The sequence below is a fragment of the Mobula birostris genome, chromosome 23 (assembly GCF_030028105.1).
Source record: "Mobula birostris isolate sMobBir1 chromosome 23, sMobBir1.hap1, whole genome shotgun sequence".
Classification (NCBI taxonomy): domain Eukaryota; kingdom Metazoa; phylum Chordata; class Chondrichthyes; order Myliobatiformes; family Myliobatidae; genus Mobula; species Mobula birostris.
Window position 1 is genome coordinate 17,059,350 of NC_092392.1, and position 24,466 is coordinate 17,083,815.

General features: G+C 39.1%; 1 protein-coding gene across 2 annotated transcripts in view; it reads right to left on the minus strand.

The window, feature by feature from the left end:
* sema3c (sema domain, immunoglobulin domain (Ig), short basic domain, secreted, (semaphorin) 3C) overlaps positions 1 to 24,466 on the minus strand; it is a 101,436-nt gene that overhangs the window by 19,013 nt on the left and 57,957 nt on the right. For both annotated transcript variants that reach the window (XM_072241610.1, XM_072241611.1), the window contains exons 3-13: positions 19,497 to 19,657; positions 18,905 to 18,967; positions 17,100 to 17,219; positions 12,788 to 12,878; positions 12,579 to 12,698; positions 11,059 to 11,201; positions 9,554 to 9,668; positions 8,598 to 8,667; positions 7,197 to 7,341; positions 5,421 to 5,643; positions 2,933 to 3,021 (exon numbers count right to left, since the gene is read on the minus strand). In XM_072241610.1, the coding sequence (XP_072097711.1) occupies positions 2,933 to 3,021; positions 5,421 to 5,643; positions 7,197 to 7,341; positions 8,598 to 8,667; positions 9,554 to 9,668; positions 11,059 to 11,201; positions 12,579 to 12,698; positions 12,788 to 12,878; positions 17,100 to 17,219; positions 18,905 to 18,967; positions 19,497 to 19,657 (1,340 nt within the window). The remainder of the gene's footprint in view (positions 1 to 2,932; positions 3,022 to 5,420; positions 5,644 to 7,196; positions 7,342 to 8,597; positions 8,668 to 9,553; positions 9,669 to 11,058; positions 11,202 to 12,578; positions 12,699 to 12,787; positions 12,879 to 17,099; positions 17,220 to 18,904; positions 18,968 to 19,496; positions 19,658 to 24,466) is intronic.

The window sequence follows — 24,466 nt, forward strand, 5'->3', positions numbered from 1 at the left end:
AATGAAAATGAAGAAGATCAACTTTAATCTTTTTGAATAGCAGAGCAGACTAAGAGACCAATGGCCTTCACACCTGCTCCTATTTCTTTTGTTCTTATGCATTGAAAGGGAGAGCTACACGTAAATTCCAGTTGTAAATTGGAATTACCTTACTGCACATATTTAAGTCCTGTTTAGGGATCTTCTGCATGTAACAATGATGCCAGTTAACCAAATGCATCCAAGTTTTTTCTTGATATTCCAGAACTTTCTGCTCTGGAGCTTCTTGTCAACTAAAAACATAAATTATTATTTGACGGAATTTAAATAATTAAGTGCAAAAATCTTGGATGAAGGCAGGTAGAGATACTGAAGAGAAAGAAGGGAGAAAGAAATGGAGGAGATAACAAGTTGATGTGACAAGGTCCTTCTTGCCCCTATCTCTTGGTCTAATTTGAGTAGAAATATTTTGAGAATGACTGAAGAGGAAGGGGACAGGAACAGTAGAGAGATTGAGAAGGCAGATTAAAGGGAACGAGGCAGCAAGGTGGCAGGAGGAGGGTGATGAGGAGGGTGATGTGGAGGGATAGTGGATAACGTAAACAGGAAAAGTACAAGGCACATGCTGGTAGTAAGGAGGTGAAAAGAGAGACCACAACACCTTCCAAACAGGAAACAACGGAGCAAAAATTAGCAGCTAAGTAGGATAGAACACAGGAACGGTATAAAGAAAGTTAGGAGGGAGACAGAGAACCAATAACACAAAGACAGTGGGGATGAGAAAGGACACCACACTATTCTCCAACTCTACAGTGATCTGCTCATTTTCTGTTGTAAATTTTAGATGCGTGAGCAATTATAAATCATGGGCTATAAATCCCTTCCCACAACCGTGGGAAAGCAGCTGGAAATGGGCTTCAGCTGGAGCAAAGTAAAACTCCACCCATTTCCAGGCCTCTTTGCCCCTAGTGGGTAATTCAACCCTGACGTTGTGCAGGATTTCCATTAACACCAGAAAACACTTTCTATTGCAAAGCTTCCACAGATGCCATCAATAACAGTGGAACACACAAAGTTCATCTGCAGTAAAAATTTGAGCCTCCCCCTGGTCTGAACAGCAACAGCACAGAACAAGCAGGATCTCCAAACCTTGCTCTGCTGAAGCCCGTGTTAATGAAAGAGCCAGTACTCAAGGTGCGTCTTCTGTCCTCAGTGAGATCTGTGAGATCAAACAGGGGCTCATTTTGTAACCGGCCTGCTTCATGCTTCCTGGTCATGGGATCACTCCAGACTTCCCTCGTAGATCACTCGCCATAGTTCTCTGCTCATTGCTCCATAATAGAGGTTTCCCTAAGCACCATTGTCAAACATAGTTCCTCTTTAGCCACAGGAGTAGGCATAATGATCACAGGGATTTGCCTCAATTCCATAATATAGATATTTCGATTCTGTATTCTTCCAGTATTATTAATACAGTGGCCTCCTTGGCAACCTCTTGCCAAAAGAACCCAATTGTAGCCCCAGCTTGCAGGATATCCCTCCAGACAAGTTATGATCTTCTGTGGTCTGTTCCATGCAGTCTGATGAGTGATACAAATTAGAAGTACTAACTAAAACTCATTCCCACACCAAAAAGTAGGATGATTAACCTCACGATCTACCTTGTTAGAGTCCTGCACTTTAACGTTAACCAGCAGTGGGTAGCTTTTACACTTTATTTTGCATTGTTATTGTCAGTTTTTTTGTGAGGGATGGGGCTGGGTGTTTGATGTTACCATGGGTGTTTTTTTTGCGGGGGAGTGGGTTGGGGCCTTTCAGATTTTATGATGTTCCAGCTGCTGTCTTTCCATATGGATGATCTGTTAGTTTTCTTGTGCAAGGTTGGGGTGGGGGGGAGGGGTGGTGGTTTGAAAGTTTTGTTTCTTTTTTCTTTTTTGTGCCGGTGGGGGGGGGGGTGTGTGGGGGGAGTTGATATATTTTCTTTCAGCGGCTTTCACAGTTTTTCGGCATTTCATGGCTACCTGGAGAAGACGAATATCAGAGTTGTATTGTACATGCATACTTTGACAATAAAAATGAACCTTTGAACCTTTATTGTTCTTTTTTTAAACTTGGTCTAGTTCAATGCACTGTGTAGTTATTTAATCTGTATAAACCGTGTGCAGTATTCATTGTATCTTGGTAGATGTGACGATAATTAACCCAAAGCAATATCAAAAATTATTCAACAAGATCTTGCTACTTCACAGCCTAGCCTGCCAAATCAAGGAAAGCTGGTTTATGTTTGAGTTAATAAACATTAAAATTCCTCTCCTCTATCCAGTACTTTCCCTCTGAACTACTTGCACTGCACAAATTATTACCCAAGATGGTTTCTTCCAAGAATTCCAACAGTTGACTCAAACGTCAGAACTACTCAAAGAAAAATCAAGCTGGGAGTTCACCCTTTGAACTGTTTACAAGAATTTCAAGAAATTAATAGATAGTAGCAAAATATATTTATATATGATTCACTGCACAGACCAGCTTCAGTTAGCTTAAATTTATAATTAGCGTTGAGAAAAGATGAAAATAAGTGACTGCAATAAATAAAGAGCCACCATTTATCTCAACACATGTCCACTTCAAAAGTCTACCAGTAAACTCATGGAATAACACCGCAAAGTGTGTATGGCTTGGCTGCCTTGAACACATTACAGATCTTTGGGGACTTGTATTGTTAGGAGCACACTCTCTATGTCTTCTGGTTTGAACCCAAAGCAGCAACCTGAATATAAAAAAAGGGCTGATTGTTTCCACATTTTTCTGTGATGTAGCATCTAACTGAGCTGTTTATGATTTCAACTAACAGCTTTTTACTTATGAAACTGTCCTGAAATTTGGAAAGGCTCCTTACAAATTCCAACATTATGACCACACGTTGCTTAACCTGATAAAAAGAATTGCGTCAGACCTCAAATACTTCCATTTCTTCCAAGATAAGCTCTTCTTTGTTCGATGCATTTTTTGACAAAACCACAATTTTCTGGATAGTTCCCTTATCTGAAAGACATTAGACACAAATCAGTTCACCTAAAAGAGGCTGGCTTAATGGAACCTTAAATTATCTAAATCATTTTGTTTAGCACGCAATTCTGTTTGGATAACCCCATTAAGTTTCTGTGTTGGGTGTGGTTTGTTTTTTTTAAACTTTTGGTGATAGTGCAAAATCAGTAAAATCCCACCCTTTCCATTGTGGGATATAGAACAATAACTGCAGGAGAAGCACCTTCACTCTGTTTGCTGCAAAAGGCAGCATTTCCCAGGGACTACACATTTCAATTCAACTTCCCACTTTCATTCTAATATGACTGTTCATGCCCTCCATGATGAGGCCAAACTCAGGTTCTAGGAGCAACATCCCATATTCTCTCCAGGCAGCCTCCAACCTGATGGAATGAATATTGATTTCTCCAACTTCTGGTAACTTCTGCCCCTCACTCATTCTCCCCTTTTCCATTCCCCATTCTGGTTGCCCTCTTACCCCTTCTACTCTCTTCACTTCCCTCTGGTTCCCCTCCTTCTTCCCTGTATTCCATGGTCCACTGTCCTCTCCTATTAGATTCCCTATTCTTCACCCCTTTAGCCCCTCCACCTATCACCTAGCTTCTTAATTTACCCTTCGTCCCCATCTCTTCATCCCATCCACCTTCCTTTTCAACACGCAAACAACAGGAATTCTGCAGATGCTGGAAATTCAAGCAACACACATCAAAGCTGCTGGTGAACTCAGCAGGCCAGGCAGCATCTCTAGGAAGAGGTGCAGTCGACATTTCAGGCCGAGACTCTTCGTCAGGACTCAGGCCAAGCAGCATCTCTAGGAAGAGGTGCAGTCGACGTTTCAGGCCGAGACCCTTCGTCAGGACCACCACCCCCACCTCCCTCAACCCCATATCCCCCTCCCCCCCGTCAACCTCCAAGGGTGTATGTACTGTATACAGGACTTCTAATTATGAAAGAACACAACGATTTATTTGATCACATATTGAAACTATTTACACACATTTTTATATATTCCTTGTTGAGTATTTTGTTGGCGGTCTCAATGCTAATACAAATAGCTTTTCTATTTCTTTTGCAAACTTTCCTTGTACTGTGATGTGGCTTGCTTGGCAGATTTGAGCATTTTGTCAGAAGTCTCAACCTCATAGCAGTCTGCGTCAATGAATTTGTTAATTTAGCAAGACATCAGATTCACAAGTGTTTTGTGAGACAGCTGACTTCTGAATTCTGTCTTAATGTGATGCACCATGCTGAATGCCCTTTCTACATCACAATTAGAATTTGGTGAGACCATGGATCTGCATCTGGAAAGTCTTCACTTTCAGAGCTCTTTGAATCTCAACTGCCCTGTGCTCACAGATTTTACTTTGGACAGCTTCCCCCAGAACTCATCAACTGGCAAAATTTAAAAGCATAAACAAAAGCATAAGGTGTATCCTTATCATATTGTCTTATGCAGAAAATGTGACATTAAAATGTGTACTTATATTATAATGGAGTTGCTTTTTCATTCTATTACAACTTTAAGCAAGTCTACAAGAGGTTTGGCTTCATCACGTAGGACATCAATAGAGTAGCACCGTAGCAGCTAGCCAGCTAGTTTAAATAACATTAGCTATGCTAGTGAACGAATGACACCTGTTAAACTCACCTCAATATGTCTTTTACAGTCTTAACCCACCATGGGCAATAGAAAAGTCACTGTTGCAAACAGTGCAGTGAGCGACACTGTCATTATTTTTGACCCCTATTAGGCAGGGGTACACTTTAGTGTAGTCTGGGGTGAGGTACATTTTATATTTTCTGTTTTTGGAGCACTCTGCCATGGCGCTGCAGGACACTAAACTGAACTGATGGACGATGAAAGAGAGAGAGAGGTCGACCATAAAGCCCGCCCACAGAGAAAACTGATTGGTCTCTCTTTGTGCTAAGTAGACCTATCAGGATTCACTCTCATTCATACTCTCTCTCCTTCTCCCCCTCTCTCCCAAAAAATCAATTTCTGGGATATTGTATATAATTTGCGGGCATCAGGGAGTTGTTATCAATATGCTTGAGACTCCTGGAACTTCAGGGAGAGGTGGGATGTCTGCAGCATGCCTGTGGGAAGTTGGAGGAAGGACACAGAGTAGGTGTCCTAGCAACCTGCTTCAAGCTTTCTCATGATATCCTTATGGCATTATTATGTTACAATCTTTATATTTGGTTAGTATCACCTTGGTATGCTCAATAAGTTTATGTTGGTTGGTAGGATCCCTAATACTACAACTCTTTAGTAATAAAGGAACAGCTAGAACATTCTCCTCAGTCCAACAAAGAAAATGTTTTCCTCTTGTAATCCAAAATCGTAGGCCTTCATTGTCACTCTACTGGAATTTAGATTTTTTTTAGTATCTTACCTGTACCAAGAAAGAGGACATGATACCTTCCATCCGTAGCCTTCACTTGGTCCACCACTATCTTCCTGTACTTGTAATCAGTATTAATCCTTACGATCAGTGGCTGCTTATTGATTGGATAAATAGAATTGTACATCATGGGATGGTTCCGGATAAATGTAACTACTTCATCGGGAAACTCCTTTGTTGACAGTATGTTTGGTGTAAATGCTCCTCCAGGACACTAATAATGAATAATGAAGGCAAAGTAAGTACAAACAGGTCTCAGTGAAATCTCTTGGCCTTTACTTAATCACGTACTTTATCATGTCAGTTTAATTTACATTATTCTTCTGGACTTTAACATTCCTTTAGCAGTATGTATTGATTTATTATCCATGTAACTATCCGCTTCTCCTGCTTTCAACTAGATAATTTTAGAAAGTAAATTACAAATGATTGTTCGGTTCAAACTGCATCATATTTTACACCATTTAACAATGAAGAGCTGTGATAAAACATCAGTGACAATTTGGGAGTTCAAAGTGGCGCATAAAACATTTAAATAGGCAATGGACTTCAGTACATAAAATGCTGTGGAAAACATTAGGCTTGAATGTTTAAAATTTAATTGAAATCCTGATATTTTAAAATTTATTTTTTAAACCTGTGAGTTTGTCAAACTGATGCTCCAAGATTTAATTTATGACATATTGATTCAAAACAAGACAGAATGATGAAGAAATAACTGTATTTAGACCTGAATTTAGTGATTTCAGTTTATAACTATTGGTCTAAATTTTGTTTTGGAGGGAACTGCTGGCTATGTTTCTATTACTGCAATTTCCATCACCTTTGAATCCACATTGAAAATGGGTGAATAGTTATGATCAGAATAAATGGTGAGAATATTGACTAGCTTACTTTTGTCCCTGCTTTCTGAGTAATGTCGACTTGCTGAAGCAAGGCTGTCTTGTAAATGACGGAGATGGTTCATAGAGGCTGTCCCCGTGGAAAATTTAGGATCACTTGACTTGGACTGATTTTACCAGATCCAAATCATTTTGCTACTCATCGTTATAGAAGTCAAAATTCAGTCATAGATAAAACACATATTTTTCTGATTCAAAGTTTGTTTTTGAATAAAAATATCAAATGTATCCTTAAAGAGAATGGAAATACTGTTATAAATTTTGAATGGAATATATTTTCTCTTCTAGTTCTCAGTATATTTTTGCTTTTCATTTAGCCTTTTGAGTTTGCCTGTGTCAATTAATGAAATGATGTATCAGGGACTCAATCGAAGTTCAAACTGACCCTAAGGGGCTGAGATGTTTGGTTTGGAGTTTGGATAACAATAGTTCCTATCATTATGGGAGGAGATTGATGTGAAATCCAGGCAGACTAAGAAAATTAAATTTGCTGAGATGAAAGTGAATTTGACAGCTAGTTTCCTGCAAAAGAAATATCTGAACACATAATCTTCATAAGTGAATCACATTGTTCACTCTATTGCAAGTCTTGGATTGCTCACATCAAATAGAATTCCAAATGTTCTGCTCTGAAAAATATAATATCCATCTAAAAGGTAGTATCTTCAACAATATTGCCAACCCCCCAGAATTCTACTGAAGTTCCAGCATAAATTATAAATTTCAAACATCTATGGTGAGGTTTGGAGCCATAATCCTTGTCTTGGAGGGAAGAGTGAAGTCACTGTATCAAACCTGGAGTCTTCAGTAAAACTTCTAAAAATGAGTGAATTATTAAACAGTACATGGAGTTTTGAACACTCACAGTGCCTGGCCGGGGATATGGAATCCTGCCTTGGTACGGAACATACTGATGGTTTGGTCCCTCCTTGTGTGCAAATGGTCCATTGAATACCGTGTGAATATCAAGCATGTTATAGACACACACAGCTGACCCTTTAAAAACTGAGCTGCAAAAACAAGCAGATTTATGAACAATAAGAGAAAAATTCTTACTTGCTCGGCACATATTCAACATCGCACGCAGACTGAGTCTTAGGGGATTTCATCCAAATATTGAAAGCATTTTATAATAAAGACGGAGGTAGGTTTAGCTAGAGGCAGTAAAAGCTAAAAGAAGATTACTGATGTTAAGTTCTGAATTATTGTTGTCCCTTTCACTGAAGCATATGCCTTATACTCAACTCTACAGAACAAAGCTGAAGGGATTGCCTTCTGATCTGACCCACCCTCCCGTCACAGCAGCTGAATGCTCAACTCCACTGGGAGTTTCCAAGGGCAGTGAGGTAAAGGGATGATGTATATTGCAACCATAGATATACAGAAAATAATTAGCAAATGGAAGACAGGAAATCCAGCCATTGGTATGATAACATGTTGAAAAAGCAGTTACTACAATGAGCATCAGATATAGTAATAGGAATCCACAGCACTAGTAGACTTGTTTAGATTAATTGCAAAATAACTCTCTCATGAAAGCTTTCAATCAATAATAATGTGTGAACGAGATTTGTTGTCATCAATATTCAATAACTTGATATAGTTTCCAAGCATGAAAAAAATCTGTAGATGCTGTAAATCTAAAGCAACACACACAAATTGCTGGAGGAACTCAGCAAGTCAGGCAGCATCTATAGAAAAAGGTAAACAGTTAACCCTTTGGGCTGAGATCCTTCATCAGGACTGAGAAGGATGTGGGGAAGATGCCAGAATAAAAAGTTGGGGGAGGTAAAAGAGGCTAGCAGGAAGGTGATAGGTAAGGCCAGTTAGGTGGAAAAGGTCAAGGGCTGGAGAAGAAAGAACCTGATAGGAGAGGAGAGTGGACAACAGGAGAAAGAGGAGGAGGGGACCCAGGGGGAAGCAATAGGCAGGTGAGAAGAAATGAAAGACCAGAGTGGGGAACAGAGGAAGGGGAAATCAATATTCGTACCATCAGGTTGGAGGGTACCGACCAATAGGAATTGATGTCATTCCCATTTCTATTGTTTATCTAGAATAATTTGGAGAACTTATGCCAAAAACGCTTTGCTATGTTCAGCTTCATTTACAAACGTTGCCTTACAAAGTAATATATCATGAGTGAGCCATTTAAAATAATGAAATACATTTTTTATTTATTCATTGAAATAATAAAGCTATTAAGAAGCTTTTCAGATTGAAACCAATTTATAGAAAGTAAGAAAAGTCCTTTGGAGCTGTGCCTTACCTTGAGGACGTGAACAGTCCATAGACGAGCAAGCTCTTGGGATATTCTGTTTCTAATAAAAAGACATCCTCTGAGAGGGAGGAAAAAAAACATTTTTAGTCATTTGTAGATTCTGAAAATAATCCGGTGTTCAAAATGATAAATCCCAGGCTGAAGTGGAACCAAAGAGTCTGAATAGTTGGATTGTTTTTCCATAGAATACAAGGTTCTTGTTATTAAACGTGCTGAGTTATACTATATGGTGAAACCTCTTACAGTAATTTTATGGGAATAAAAGAGTTTCCTTGATTCAATAATTTTCATCATCTAACTAAATTGACTCCTGAAAGAGAGAAGCATAAATTGACAAGATTGATCTGACAAAGGGTGATTATTGCAAGTAGAAATGGTGCATTCAAGGTTGTTTTAGGGAAAGATTCCTTAAAGCAACCTGAAGCAATGTGTGTTGAACCCATATCGCAGTTACATCCTGCCTGAAGGATTGTTGTCAAATTCTGATGGCCTGTTTTGAAATACAGAAACTGATGAGGTCACCCACAAGCAATAATGTTTCAGAAGTTAGCTTAGTACAGCCAAGTACATTTTTCTTTTGCTTTCTGATATGTCCTCACAGAAAGGTTTGTCAGGTAAGGCATTATTAGGTAGTAACTACTCAAAGGATGAAAGGGTCAGAGTAACATTACAATGGAACCACAAGGGATTTGGTTAGCCCTTTGTTAAAACAAGTAACTGAGGAATACAGGAGGCAAACTTCCATTTTAAAAAAAGTTTATTGCTACAAGATGGACTGTAATGGCTTTTCTTGAACTCTTAACCAAGGTCATCACTAACCTGTTCTGGCACAAGAAGACAGCCACTCTATTTCTCTCACTGGAACTTCATAAAGGAGGACTATTTATAGATTTGGTAATAAAAGATGTCAAAGATAAAATAAATTTATAAAATTGTTTACTTACGCAGTTCATCAAAGTGAGTTTCTGTGCCATCATCATCTATTACCGAACATACCAAACGGGCCTTTAAGAATGTTGTCCATTTGTTAACAAGACTGCGCTGACCTCCGATGTCATTCTAGACAATAAACGAAATTTATAGCTTGTATGAAGAGAAGAAAGACTTTAAACATGTGGAGGGAAATAGACTCAACACTGACTCTGTGTCCAATGACTCATATCTGTAAGACAACATCCAAACCACATAGAAACAGGATCCTGAGTGATTTAGAAATATTTTATACATCTGGCAGTGGAAAATCTTAAATAATACATTTTTATTTCAATACAAGCTGCACCATGGAATATGTGTACCCTTTCAGATTTGCTTAAGCATTAAGAACTTCCTCTCAAAGACAGACCTGCTTTGCAGATATCACCTTCATCTGTGGTAGAAACAGGCACCAATAATTATGAAGAGGAGGGAAGGGTACAGGGAAGAGGGATGGCAAGGTTGAAACCCAACCTGGCCTGGGTACAGAGGAGAGGCTATCAGTCATGGGCTGGGCAAGCAGTGCACTTCAGAACGTGGCCAGTGACCCCCAGCAGATGGCAGGCTAGAGTTTGGTACGGGAAGGAAGGTGGATTAGAAATTTTGGTGAATGGATGAACAGTACACGGTTAGCGAAAAGTGTTTATTTAAGAGGGTCGTGTGAAATACTTCTACCATTAACAACTGGTTTTCCGTCAGAATGTAAAGAGCCAGCAACTCCCATTTCCAATTCTTTACCAGGCTTCCCAGGCACGAGTAATTCAAGGCAGCAATCGTTACATGAGTCCATCTGTGCAGGAGGAGCTTGGTTTAGATATTTACAAGACACACACACACACACACACACACACACACACACACACACACACACACACACAACAAATCATCTAAACGAGAAGCACAAGGTTGAAGAGCTCTGGGTGTGGTTACCAGAGTGGGGGTGCTCAGATGTCCAGATGTCTGAGGAATTTTCACAGTGGCGATGACAAAAGATTGTGCACAGTGCTTGGGAGGGGAGGATTGTGGACAGATGGGTTCTTACTACTTACGCATTTAATCTCAGCGGAACTTTCTTCATTAATACCTGCAGATCCTCAAAAACAATTGAACGGAACTTCAGATAATAGCTATTTCCACATTTATTACTTTCCCCCCCAACGTTCTTTTCAGTCAACAACTTCCTTCATTACAATTGCACCACAGAGCATTTAAGCATCACACTCTATACGTAAGCTTATATCACTCAATCTTCTATGCAAATGAATGATAGATTTTTTAAAAAAAATTCTTGATATCTAGTTCTCCTGGATCTGTGTTAAATTTGTATTGATTTCAATTGAAATATTTAATTTGGTTTATGATTCAAATTTCCAAGACACGTTTAGCTAATTGAGCAGCCAAATTCTCAATGCAAACATGAAATATCGCACCTGGCAACCTAATGAGATTTAAATCTACAGCGAGGTGATTTACTTACTGGACATATTCTGGCGATCCTGGAGTGAATTTGCTTGGTATTACCGTTGCCATCTGTCACCTTCTCCCGGAGGAAAAAGTAGAGTTTAGCATCATTTGGGTCTGTGCCATCAGGAATGAACTGTGCATCCACAAATACAGGTTCTAACAACAGACAGAGACAGCAGAAAATAGAAGATTAGCAGCTTGTAGCTAACTTAAAGCAGAATTCAGAAATGAGATTTGATTGACTGTTAAAAACCTGAGGAAAAGAGGCTTTCACTGAGTAAGGTTAACAGGGTGGGACGAGCACGAGTCCATTGTAGGGAACATGGAATGAGAAAATGATGAAAAATGCAGAAATGGATACATTGATAGGATGAGATGAGGGGTGTCTTTGGCATCAACCCCATCATAAGTTAGTTGGCTTATTTCTGAATGGCAATATCTGTGAATTTCTGTACAGGAATTCACAAAATAGTCTGAATGGTTCAAATGACATTGTGAAAGCTTAACAGTGGTAGGACTTTCACCGACAACCTTTTGTCTCAAATGTGAGAAGTGTTAGAGAAGAGGCTAAGCAGAAGTATTTCATAAAATGCATGACAATAATCAGAGTATAATTTCTTTTCATTTGTAGAAAGCAGAAACAAAGTAGAATAAAATAATAACACACTTAGCTCACAGTCAACCACTGTTATTTTCTTTAAAATGCAATTTTAACTAAATTGGACACTTTAACCACGTAATATCCCTGATCTCTAGGTAAAATTTTGTATTATGAACAATAGGGGAAACAATCGTGTTTGCAGACCTGTAACCATATGCATAATGTGAAAATTCAAATAGAAGGTAACGAAGTTCCTACCTATAAAAGGTCTATTATAAAGGATCTCATGCTTTCCTGGCATACATGACAAGTGAACGCTTCTTGGGCTTCCAGCCAAGTAGAAGTATTGATTTTAACCAATGTTTTGATGACTAACTCTGCCATTTTCATCAGGAATGATGCCTGGGCATGTCTAGTCTGCTGGTATTTATACCACTGTAGTCCATCTCTCCTAATTGGTTAGTGTTCATTAATCAGGTTTCCACTGTCCCACCTTGTTTACAATCGAATTCTAGTGCTTACTTAGAGCAAGACCTTTGTCTTTGTTAAAATTCCTTTGTTCTAGTTTTATTTCAAAGACTTCCCTCACCAGGTGGTCCCTAAAGCCACTGGCACGGCTCAGTAGTTTTGTGCTGTCTAAGTCGGTCTTTTGGCCATTACGAATGTAACGTTCTGCTACCACTGATTTCTACTGTGCCGTGCCAATAGCTTTTGGGATCCCTGATAAAGATGACAGAGTCGGTCATCGAAACGTTGGTTAAAATTGATACCTGTACCCGGCTGGAAGTCCAAGAAGAGTTCATTCATATAGGTCTGTTAAAGTTACCTTTTATTAGATTGATGCCATTAGGTGCAACTTACCCTATCCTTTGCAACCACCATATGTCCCATGTGTAACTTGTATATAATGAGCTCTAATTAAGCATACCTACCACTTAACCACTTGGAGTTGTGCTGGTCTGTCCTTATACTGTTTCTTTTTGTTAGACTGCGAAATATTGCTGCATCAGTTCCCATGAAGTCAATGTACACTCCTGAAAATAGCTCCTCATCTGAAGAGAACATGATACCATTATAAATATATTTACATTGTACTCCATTTTCAAAAAGGACTATTTTTCTATTTCTCTGCTCTACTCACTGATCATGAAGGACACTGTGTCAACCTGAGGGTTAAATGAGCAGCGGCCCTTTCCCGATTCATTTTTTGACTCTATCATGAATATTTGATCCTGAAGAAGAAAGTGGAAGGGGAATAAGATGTATTATTATAATTTAAGACAAGTACAACCTGCAGTTAGTTATTATTGGGTTCAAGTAGAAAGAAAATACAAACTAAAGGTTACACATACAAAATGCTGGGGGATCTCAGGAGGTCGGCAGCATTTATGGAGGGGAATAAATAGTCAACATTTTGGGCTGAGACCCTTCATCATGTCATCTTAACTATTGTTAAACTCAGGTCTCATTGTCAGTAGATAGGGAGCTTCCTATTGGGTCCTCTTGGTACAGGTGAACTTTGCACTGTTTTCTCCCCAAGAAGGCAGCACACAGTTAAGTCTCTGTTGGGTATAGAGTGGTGCAGATACAGCTGGCAGGAACTGCTGTAGTTTGGTTCAGGTGACCAGATGTAGATGAGAATCATAGGACGGCACTCCTGATCTTTTATGTTCCACAGAAATGAAAGCAAAAAAGAATTCCCCATCTTGGGCTGGTGACTTCAATTATCACAGAAGGATCCAGGATGACGCAGTCCAGCATTTGCTCTATCCATCCAAAGCTAGTTTCTACCAGGAACCCCAATAAGTCGGGAAGTGGCCCTATATTTAGATTTGGAAATGGTTTAATGTCTGTTTTTGGAACACGTCAACATAGTTTAACATAATATTTGACCAGATGACTTTTGGGAACAGTTCCCTTAATTTGTCCACATCTACAGCATGGTAGATCAATTTCTATCACAATATTAGCCTCTAAAGTTAGACTTAAATGCCATTGTAGGAGTGTGATGGCACGTGTATTCAGTGTTCGGTTCACTGCTTTGAAGACCAACTGTATATGGACTAGGTAAAGACACCTGAAGCTGCTAAAAGCCACCTTTACTTTTCTAAGTGGAAGATGAGAATTTTATATGTGGGAAAACTCAATGTTGTATTAGTGGACAGATAACATAAGAGATAAGAAAAAAAAAATCAACAATTCTGGTGCCTCAGCAATTTATCGCAAACTTCAGCTGTATCAAATCATTTAGTAGAGTTAACTTCCATAGTCTTCACAAGCCAGCAAGAATAACTTCGGCGGGAGGAGAGAGTGCCGTGCGCCGGGTGTGCGCAGCCCTCCAGTGAAAAATGATATCGTATCCGTTAACTAGGGGCCGTGGACAATACTGATTTGATGGAGACAGATGTGAAAGCACAGAGGAACATCTGGAGAAATTTCTGAAACGCTCATTCGCTGCTGTCATTACTGCGCGATCAGGAATCTTTTGGAGGGAAGGCCTCAAAATCCCCGACTTTGCCTGCTGTTGGCGACCGAGATTGAGGTCGAATCGCTTGGATACAGATGGTGCTCGGTACTTGATGTCAGAGAGCTGATCGGAGGCTCGAAGTTTTCGGACGGCTCAGAGTCAGACTGTGGTCGGGCACGGCAGGGAGAGTTTTTCTTCCTTCTCCCGTCTGCGTGAGACGTGGGACATTTGAGAGACTTTGAATTTTTTACTGAGCTCATGGACTGTTCTTCATTAAGTTATGGTATTGTGGCACTGTTGTAACTATATGTTATAATTATGTGGTTTTGTTAGTTTTTTCAGTCTTGGTCTGTCCTGTGTTTTGTGATATCACACCGGAGGAAATATTGTATCATTTCTTAATGCATGCGTTACTAAATGACGATAAAAGAGGACTGTGTGTCTTCATAATCTAACTATCCAAAAGTATTGTGGTTCTGGGCTGGAGACGTGAAGGCATTTAGTAAACTTAAAATGTTTCATCCCACTGTTACTGCACACAATAAGTTTCTGTTGAAATTTGACCCTGGGGTGCCTGGCACTCCATCTCTTTAGCATTATCTCTTTGACAGTTTTAGTTGATAACATTGGCTACTTAGGCACTTAAGTAAATAAAAACGTCAATTTTATCTTTTGCACCAAATGTTTTATGTTTCCGTGTTCTATTAAATAATAAGATTGGTCAGGCATTGCTCAATTTTCTGTTTCCTGCCTCAATTGGAACAGTGTGAAAGGAGAAGAAATAAATTATACAAAGCTGTGGACAGTACTTCAAGTGAATTCTAGGCATGATTGGATGGACAACTGAATATCTTGTATAATCAGCATCACTGCATGATTGGAAAGCATCGTAGGTTGGTTGCCAGTGGTAAAAAGCAAAATTCCAAGATTTTAAGTAGTGATATAACAGTCCACTTAATATCAGAGAATGTATACAGTATACAAATTGAAATTCTTACATAGAAAATAGGTACAGGAGTAGGCTATTCAGCCCTTCGAGCCTGCACCGCCATTCAGTATGATCATGGCTAATATCCAACTCAGAACCCTGTACCAGCCTTCCCTCCATACCCCCTGATCCTTTTAGCTACATGGGCCATATCTAACTCCCTCTATAGAAACATAGAAACATAGAAAATAGGTGCAGGAGTAGGCCATTCGGCCCTTCGAGCCTGCACCACCATTTATGATCATGGCTGATCATCCAACTCAGAACCCCGCCCCAGCCTTCCCTCCATACCCCCTGACCCCCGTAGCCACAAGGGCCATATCTAACTCCCTCTTAAATATAGCCAATGAACTGGCCTCAACTGTTTCCTGTGGCAGAGAATTCCACAGATTCACCACTCTCTGTGTGAAGAAGTTTTTCCTAATCTCGGTCCTAAAAGGCTTCCCCTCTATCCTCAAACTGTGACCCCTCGTTCTGGACTTCCCCAACATCGGGAACAATCTTCCTGCATCTAGCCTGTCCAATCCCTTTAGGATTTTATACGTTTCAATAAGATCCCCCCTCAATCTTCTAAATTCCAAAGAGTATAAGCCTAGTCGATCCAGTTTTTCATCATATGAAAGTCCTGCCATCCCAGGAATCAATCTGGTGAACCTTCTTTGTACTCTCTATGGCAAGAATGCCTTTCCTCAGATTAGGGGACCAAAACAGCACACAGTACTCCAGGTGTGGTCTCACCAAGGCCTTGTACAATTGCAGTAGAACCTCCCTGCTCCTGTACTGGAATCCTCTTGCTATGAATGCCAGCATATCGTGCGCCTTTTTCACCGCCTGCTGTACCTGCATGCCCACTTTCAGTGACTGGTGTACAATGACACCCAGGTCTCATTGCACCTCCCCTTTTCCTAATCGGCCACCATTCAGATAATAATCTGTTTTCCTCTTTTTGCCACCAAAGTGGATAACCTCATATTTATCCACATTAAATTGCATTTGCCATGAATTTGCCTACTCACCTAACCTATCCAAGTCACCCTGCATCCTCTTAGCATCCTCCTCACAGCTAACACTGCCTTACTTTTCACAGACATCCATGAAACAGAAGAAAAACTCGAAAGAATGAATGATTGAAGAAACATTAGAACCCAAAAGGCTAATTTCAATTAACGAAATAAATTGAATTTTGGAAAAAAAAGGATAAATTAAATGAACTAAATAAATTGAATTTTGTTTTCGCCACAGGTGGAATTTCCTAGAATAATGGTACTAAATTGACAGGTACATGAATAAGGGTTTCTTTTAACAATTTCTGTAATATATCCAATAAGTCAGTCTTTTAAAGTGAGACAGTGAGAGATCTGAGTGGGTTTGTTCCCTTAGTGGGAGAGCTAAGGATGACAAGATTCGGGTATCTTGGCTGACAGGGGATATCAAGAGTCTGAAGCAGAGAAATAAGGAAGCATAAGGCAGGTATAGTGGCTGAAAATAGAGGAGATCCTTGAAGAGTATAGGAGAAACTTCAGGAAGGAACTAGAAGGAAAATGAGGGGCAATGAAATATCATTGACATAAAAGGCTACAGAGCAATTAGGAACAGGATGTTAAGTACAAATGTCAACATAAACAAGTTGGCCTAAAGGGCACGTGCCTATGCCGCACAAATATGACTCTACATTAATCAACACAAGATGATCCAATTCTACATTTTATGCAGTTTTCATCAGACTATAAATTTCTTCTATATCCCTCAAATTCTAAAATGGATTGCACAGATGTAAGCAAATAGCTTTCTGCTACATTAAACAGTAACTGTACAATTCACTAATCAACCACTTGAAATGTTTGAGTTATTTCTGGAAGACAAGACAATGCATAAGAGAAAGTCTTTCAGAGCTACTGGAAATGTACAGGAAATTGAATCCATAGCAGTAATTACAGGGATTTGAATGCAGCATTTCTTTGGCAGCTATTGCCAATTTATTAATGGTTTAACACAAACCTCAGATTTGCGACCTCTGTTGATGTACGTGCAGACGGGGCTAAATGCACCACTTCCACAAACAAAGAGATGAGTCCGGTTATAAACTTGTATGACACGAACAAAATTACCACATCCAGTCTGTCAAAAAACATAGAAACAAATAAAAGAATTAGCCATGAGCAGGCAATCTATAATTTACATATGAATAAAAAGCTATTTTTACTAATAGATGATCACAATTGAACTAAATGATTCTGTGAGAAAGACAAGAGATTTTTTTAAAAAACATATTGAACATAGAACAGCACAGCACAGGAACAGGCCATTTGGTCCACAATATTGTGCTGAACCAGCTGAACAGCAAATCCAACACACCCAAAAAATAATCCCTCCTACCTACACAATATCCATATCCCTCCATCTTCCTTACATCAACGAGGCTATCTAAAAATCTCTTAAAAGCCTTTAATGCATTTGCCTCAACCATCATACCAGGCATCCACCACTCTCTGAGTAATAATCTTGTAAACCTTTGTCAGATCTTCCCCTCAGCCTCTGGCATTCCAGAGACAACAGCCCAAATTAATTCAGCATATGCCCTCTGAGCCAGGCAGCATCCTAGTAATCCTCTTCTGCACCTTCAACATCCTCCTTCTAGTGGCAGCTGAAAATTGATTGTTCTCATTGTTCACTTAATTTGTTTAATTCCATTAACTTCATGCATATTGCATTCAAAGTCTTCACAGTTTAGTTGTTTCACTTCAGGTGAGCTGCTTACCTCATCTCTGCCAAGTTACTTTTGTCAATTACATTTAACAGGTGTTTTGTTTCAGGGAACAATCTGGGAAGGACAGAATTCCATAACCAGCTAAAGCTCAATATTATAGTAGATTTAAAGAGATGTTAGAGAGATTAGTTAACTTGAAAGAGGGGAGATATCCTCAGGGAAAGGGTGGGGGGGGGGGGAGAAAATACAGATGTTTCCATGAAGAATGGAAATGTGATTGAAGATTGAAATGATTTTGCAGATCAAGCTAATCCAGATAATTACAGGCCAGTCAGTTTAACATCTGTTGCAATGATGTGCAAGAGCAGGATTTGCAGAATTAGCTTCGTAAGATGCCGAAACTAATTCTGCAGGGAGAAAGGATTGTTAAAAGCCATTCAAGCAAATATAGTGTTTAATGGCAATGGGCATTGAAAATAAAAGTTAATATGTAATGGTGAATCTACATCAATTATGAAGCAGTATTCTGCAATAGACAAATAGCTTTAATGCAAATTATGAGGGTACAGAAAATATTTGTGAGGGTATTGCTGGTAAGAAGCAATATACTAAAATACAAAAAATGGTCAGAAAATGGGCCCATTTTCATTTGAACAGTGTATGGGTGACCAATGTGTTTCAAACTAAGAACAGATAGGACACATGAAATGAAACTGATTGCGTCTCATGGTTGAGGAGCATAGAACAAGGGACATGTTATGCTATATTATATGAAGTGGAAGAGATTTAAGGAAAGGAGCAGGGAAATTATATTTACACAGAAGACTAACAGACTGTGGAATTCATTACTAGATTTACTGACTGAAGTAGAGACCATGCTGACATTTAAGCATTTGATAGGTCATTGAAGGAAAGTGGAATAATAAAATATGGGAATAGATACATGGGATCAGAATTACTGCCCATGTGGAGGACAAATATTGACATGGACTGGTTGGGCTAAATAGACCAATTCCATGTTGTAATTCTAAGTAATTCCACGTCTGTCAAAAAAAAATTCATCACCACAGGGAGGATCGAAACATTTGCTACTTACACTTGGATCTTTGCCAGCCATTTTGCATTCATCTACTTTATTGCTTGACGCTGGCCAGTGAACCTGATGAAAGATATTGCAAGACTTCAACACACCATTAAAACAATCTAGGACACAGTAAATAAGCATTGCAACTAATGTGGACCCAGCACCACAGTCTGCTTATTGTGGACTGTTTTTTGTCTTATGGCAATGGAAAAATAGTTAGACGAATAGGACAATTTGAAAATAAAATGGTAGCATGTACAGCTGTTAGAATCAATCATTTCTGGTACCTTATGTAAATCAGTTTTTTTATTTTCAGTTTATATTGAAAGCCTTTTTGACACATAGTTTAGATGTACTGAGAAAATTAATGGATAGAATCTCTTCAAGAGCTGCTTCTGAATTCCTTAATCTGACTGCACCTCTTGAACCAATGGGAAAATATGAGAGACAGCTTCCTGTCGCAGTTCTGGAGACCAGGATGGCTGACACATTACTGGGTGGTCCATACAATATTTGGATGAAACAGCGAATGGAAACCTTTTAATAACAGTGTGAATCAAAGTCACTTCCATCATCCAAAACAAACTCGAGAGATTAAACTTACAGAAAGAGGGTTCTGGCTGATGTTGTTTACATTGAGAGACAGAATGTGATCTTTAGAGCCTACATACAGGCGGTCTTGATCTTCATCCATGAGTAGGATTCTATAATCCAAAGGATTCAAGGACAGACTGTAGAACTGAGATGTACGGGTGGCCTTCAGTTCTATAAAAACAAGACAGGTAATATTGTTATTAGTTGAATATAATTACTTTTATGGATTCTTTGTAGTGAAATAAAATATGAACTAGGACATGTTAATAAAAAGTTAAATGTTACATGTCAGCTCTGGATACCACCACTTCATTATCAGGGATGTTGCAACAATTTCCATCCGCTGGCCCAACCTGAAACTTTGGATGAGGTAAAATTTCATTCAGGCCAACGTTAGGAAAAGATCACCAAGGCTATGTAGCTGAATTTGGCTACCCAGCCTTGGCAAACTTTCAGAACTGTCCTGCCATCCATCTTCATTGACTTCAAGCTCAACAGTCTAATCATAGAAATTTAACAGTTCAGTGACAGACTTTCAGACCTCCCTGGTTGGCAAATCTATCCAATGCAAACAGTAACTTGCATACAGTAACCACTCTGTGCACCTAGATGTTCATTGATTCGTTGTTTAGTGGTAAAATGATTCCATGATTCGATAAGACCATAAGACACAGGAGCACAACAGCCTATCACTCCTATACTCCGGCATAATGTTGCATCTTTCATTCTATCAGCTGAATCTTCAATCAGTAAATTCTTCCATAAGGATTTCTGCCATTAAACTATTGCACTTTGTCACCTCCATCTCAAAAATTTTCCAAAGGCACTTTCCCAAGGTTTCTTTGGGTTTTTTTTGCTATTACTTTAGTGAAAGATAGGTGCTTGTACCTTCTCTATTGAGTAGCTCTTAGTTTCTCATTCTATGGAGTTACAACAAATATACATCTCTCTGCAACTCAATTATACAAACTCATGCTTCGCTTCCACTATTATCATGACTGTGATATGAAAATTCCATTTTGTTTAAAAACATTTCTGAAAATACGATTGACCAGAGACTAATTAACACTTCTTGAATACAAGATTTTCTTTGAAGCAGATACAAGGATTTTTAGAAGCATGGTTATCTTCCAATAACTCTGTAAAACAAACACATCAAAATATTCACCATCTACAAGCATCTAAGTGTGAAAGAAACGCAAGCCAATAGAATTCAAAGGTCAACTGAGAAGGTAGCCAATCAGGACTGAAGCAAGTGAATGGGGGGCGATATAAACGCAAGCATTTCCAGAGGGAAACACCAGCAACTTTACACTGAGGATGTCACTTCGACTGGTGAAGAAACGCCTGCAAGCTAATTGCCAAGCTCAGCGAGCACCGCAACATCAAATACCTCAACCTGAGCTACCAATATTCACCACCATCCTAATAAGGTTTTCCAGCTCATGAAAGGCCTGATTGGAAAAACATCTAACTACACAGATTCTTCCATTAAACTCTTAAAACATTTTTCAAGACAAGAAATTTAGTTACAGATGTGTAAACAGCTTCAGGAGTTATGGAACTTGTTAATTCAAAGACAAACAATCTTCAAAACAAAACTGCTTATGTGAAACCTTCCCACAGTAATCCAATAGAAGCATTGTCTTTAAGAACATAGCTGCTGGTTCACAGAAGGAGTCCACTTAAAAGATTTACCTTGGAAACTGACACAGCAAATCTGTTCTAAAATACTTGTAAAATACTTTATCAAATAATGTAACTTCCATTGATACTTTGAAGCCATCAGAACAAACTATTAGATGTGGGACATTCAGACAATATACCATTGTAACTAATCTGCAGGAGAAAACAATAAATATTTGTTCATTTCAAACAATCCTTATAGAAATTGTTCATTTCTGACATCTTGAAAAATTGGTTTTCTGACTGTTCTCAAGAACAGAGCTTTTACATAACCCAGGGACAGTATGTATTGTTTTAAATACTGGCATCTCAATGTTAAAAATAATACATTGTGATAGTTCAGCAACTATTATCTCGTAAACACGAAACTGACTCAACTAAATAAACCTATTATGAACCAAAATATTGTACTTTGGTGGATGTCTGTACTGGTTTGAAAACAAATTACAAACCAAAATTCAGTTTTAAGCATTTGGAAAAGTTATTACCATGGTTCTCAAAGGCTAACCTATTTTTATTAAACTGAACATGTTCCAGATCTTCCCAGTTCACATCGTTTGATATTCAAAGTAAGTGCTTTTAGTTGAATCTCATGTCCTATGACTTTCAAGATCAGAGTACAATGCTTTACTAATACAATCAACAAAATCAACTTTACCAAGACGACAGAGCATCTCTGAACTTATTGTGGAGGAGCCTAATGAATGGCTGTGTTGATCAAGTCCGGGGGAATACCCATCCCTACGGACAGCGTGTAGAAAGTGTGGTGATGTTTGGTTAGGGCACTGTAATGTTTCACGTGCTGTTTCAGTGCTCCCTTCTATTCTGACCAACTTGGTCAACAACTCTAACATGTGATAAAATATGTTATGCAGAGGTTTGAGCTTTGCTAAAAATTTCAGCAATGGTATATCACTCTCAGGAATAACTGATTGCTTTTATTTTAATTTTCAAGCAACATAGCAGCTGATCACCAACAAATGACAACAGACATAATGTATCTGAAGTCACCCATACCTCTAGGATTCTGGTCAGTTAACTTTATTGTTCATAAACAGAAGAAAATTATAGTCCTGTAATAATCGACAAGGAAAACATCCTGTATGTGAGGCTGCACTTGGAGTATTGTGCTTAGTTCTGGTTACCCCGTTACAGAAAAGATGCTATAAAGTTGGACAGAGTGCAGAAATAATTTACAGTGACGTTGTTAGGACTCGAAAGGTGGAGTTATTTGGGAGAGGTTGGGCAGGCTATGTCTTTATTCTTTGGAGCGTAGGAGACAGAAAGAAGATGCTATAGAGGTGTTTAAAATCATGAGGGGCATAAATAGAATGCACATAGACTATTTCCAGATTTGGGGAACCAAGAACTAGAGGACATTGCTGTAAGGCGAGAGGGGTCATATGTTATAGGAACCTGAGAAGCAACCCTTTCCACTTACCTGGAAAGAGCTACCAGAGGAAGAAGTTGGGGCAGATAAAATAACAAAATATAAAAGTCATTTGGACATGTACTTGGATAGGAAATGTTTGGAAGGATGTAGTCCAAAAATAGGCAAATGGGAATAAGTTAAATGGGCATCTTGGTTGGTATGAACGATTTGGACCAAAGGGCCTGTTTCTATCTCACACGCTCTAAACTGGCAAGTTATACATGTCCATTTGACATGCTGCAATCTAACTGCTTCAGTCTGTTACATTATCGGGTTTTACTGAACCATGTGTGTCACTTTTATTATAGAAACTGCAACTGTTATTTTATGTACTGTATTTTTATCGGATATGAATTTAGTTCAGTTAAATAAAATAGGCTAGTCTTTGAGGATAATGAGAACTTATTCCTGAGACCTTGCAGCAATAAGAGAAATTACAAGCTGTACATGGTCTCTCAATATGGTAACACTAACTTCAAGAGCAACAACTACCAGGGACCCCACTATAATTTAAACACTTCTTGTGAAATATTCCTCTTTAAAGGAATACCCAGAATAACATGATCTATAATTTTGTGGTTAACTTGTGCTGAAGGCTTGTACTTTCTTTCAAACTGCATCAATTTAGCTGACTCTGTCACCTCACTCCCTTCCTGCAGCCAAGCTTCTTCAAAAGTACTCTCTCATCCACGACTCCTGCCCCTGTACAACTTGACCTGAACAATCAACATTCTCTACTTTCTCCCCTTCTGCCTTTGCCAAGTTCTCTTTGTCCATGAGATCCAAATTTTGCCTCCACTAAGATATTGACAGCCCTACTTCCTTTCATGACTCTCCTTTGGACTGAAATTGATAAGTTGTCCTTTTCATTGTTTTTGTTTCTCCTGCCCATCCTGTCACAATGAGGCCATTCTCAGGTTGGAGGAACAACACCTTGTATTCGCCTTGGGTAGCCTCCAACCTGATGGCGTGAACATCGATTTCTCGAACTTCTGGTAATGCCTCCCTCTCCCCCTCTTCTTCACCATTTCCCATCCCCTTTTCCCTCTCTGCTTTATCTCCTTACCTGCCCATTGCCTCTCTGGTGCTCCTCCCCCCTTTTCTTTCTTCCATGGCCTTCTGTCCTCTCCTATTAGATTCCCCCTTCTCTAACCCTGCATCTCTTTCACTAATAATCTTCCCAGCTCTTTACTTCACCTCTCCCCTCCCAGTTTCACCTATCACCTTGTGTTCCTCCTTCCCCTCCCCCACCTTTTAAATCTACTAATCTTTTTTTCTCCAGTCTTGCTGAAGGGTCTTGCCCTGAAACGCCGACTGTACTCTTTTCCATTGATGCTACTTGGTCTGCTGAGTTCCTATAGCATTTTGTGTGTGTTGCAAGTATTCCAGCATCATTCTCCTCAACGTACCATGCCATGACCCTCCAGTTTTCATAATCTTCTTCAAACCCATTTACTCCTTCAAAATTTATGAATGTACTACACTTCCAAATCCACTGTTCGCTTTTTCAGAATCAAAGTCTTAAATTACACCAACCTGATACCCATTTCCTGTTCAATTAGTAAAATGGCCCTTATTAAAGTCACAACTGATGCCTGCAATTGAGCCTGTGTTAAACAGTCTTTGCTTGTTCTTCTGGACTCCTCTGCGACCTTTGACTACGTACAGTCTGATGCACTGAAAGAGATTATTTGCTACATTGATTTTTTTATTTTATTCCAAATTCCGATATCCAAACAATTATGTATGTGTAAGCCAAATCACAACACTACTGTAGAATCTTGGGGGCTGCCAATAAATTTACCACAATTTATTGCTTTCCATTCTTAAGCTGACTTTTTAACCAATTCTACAAAGGACAC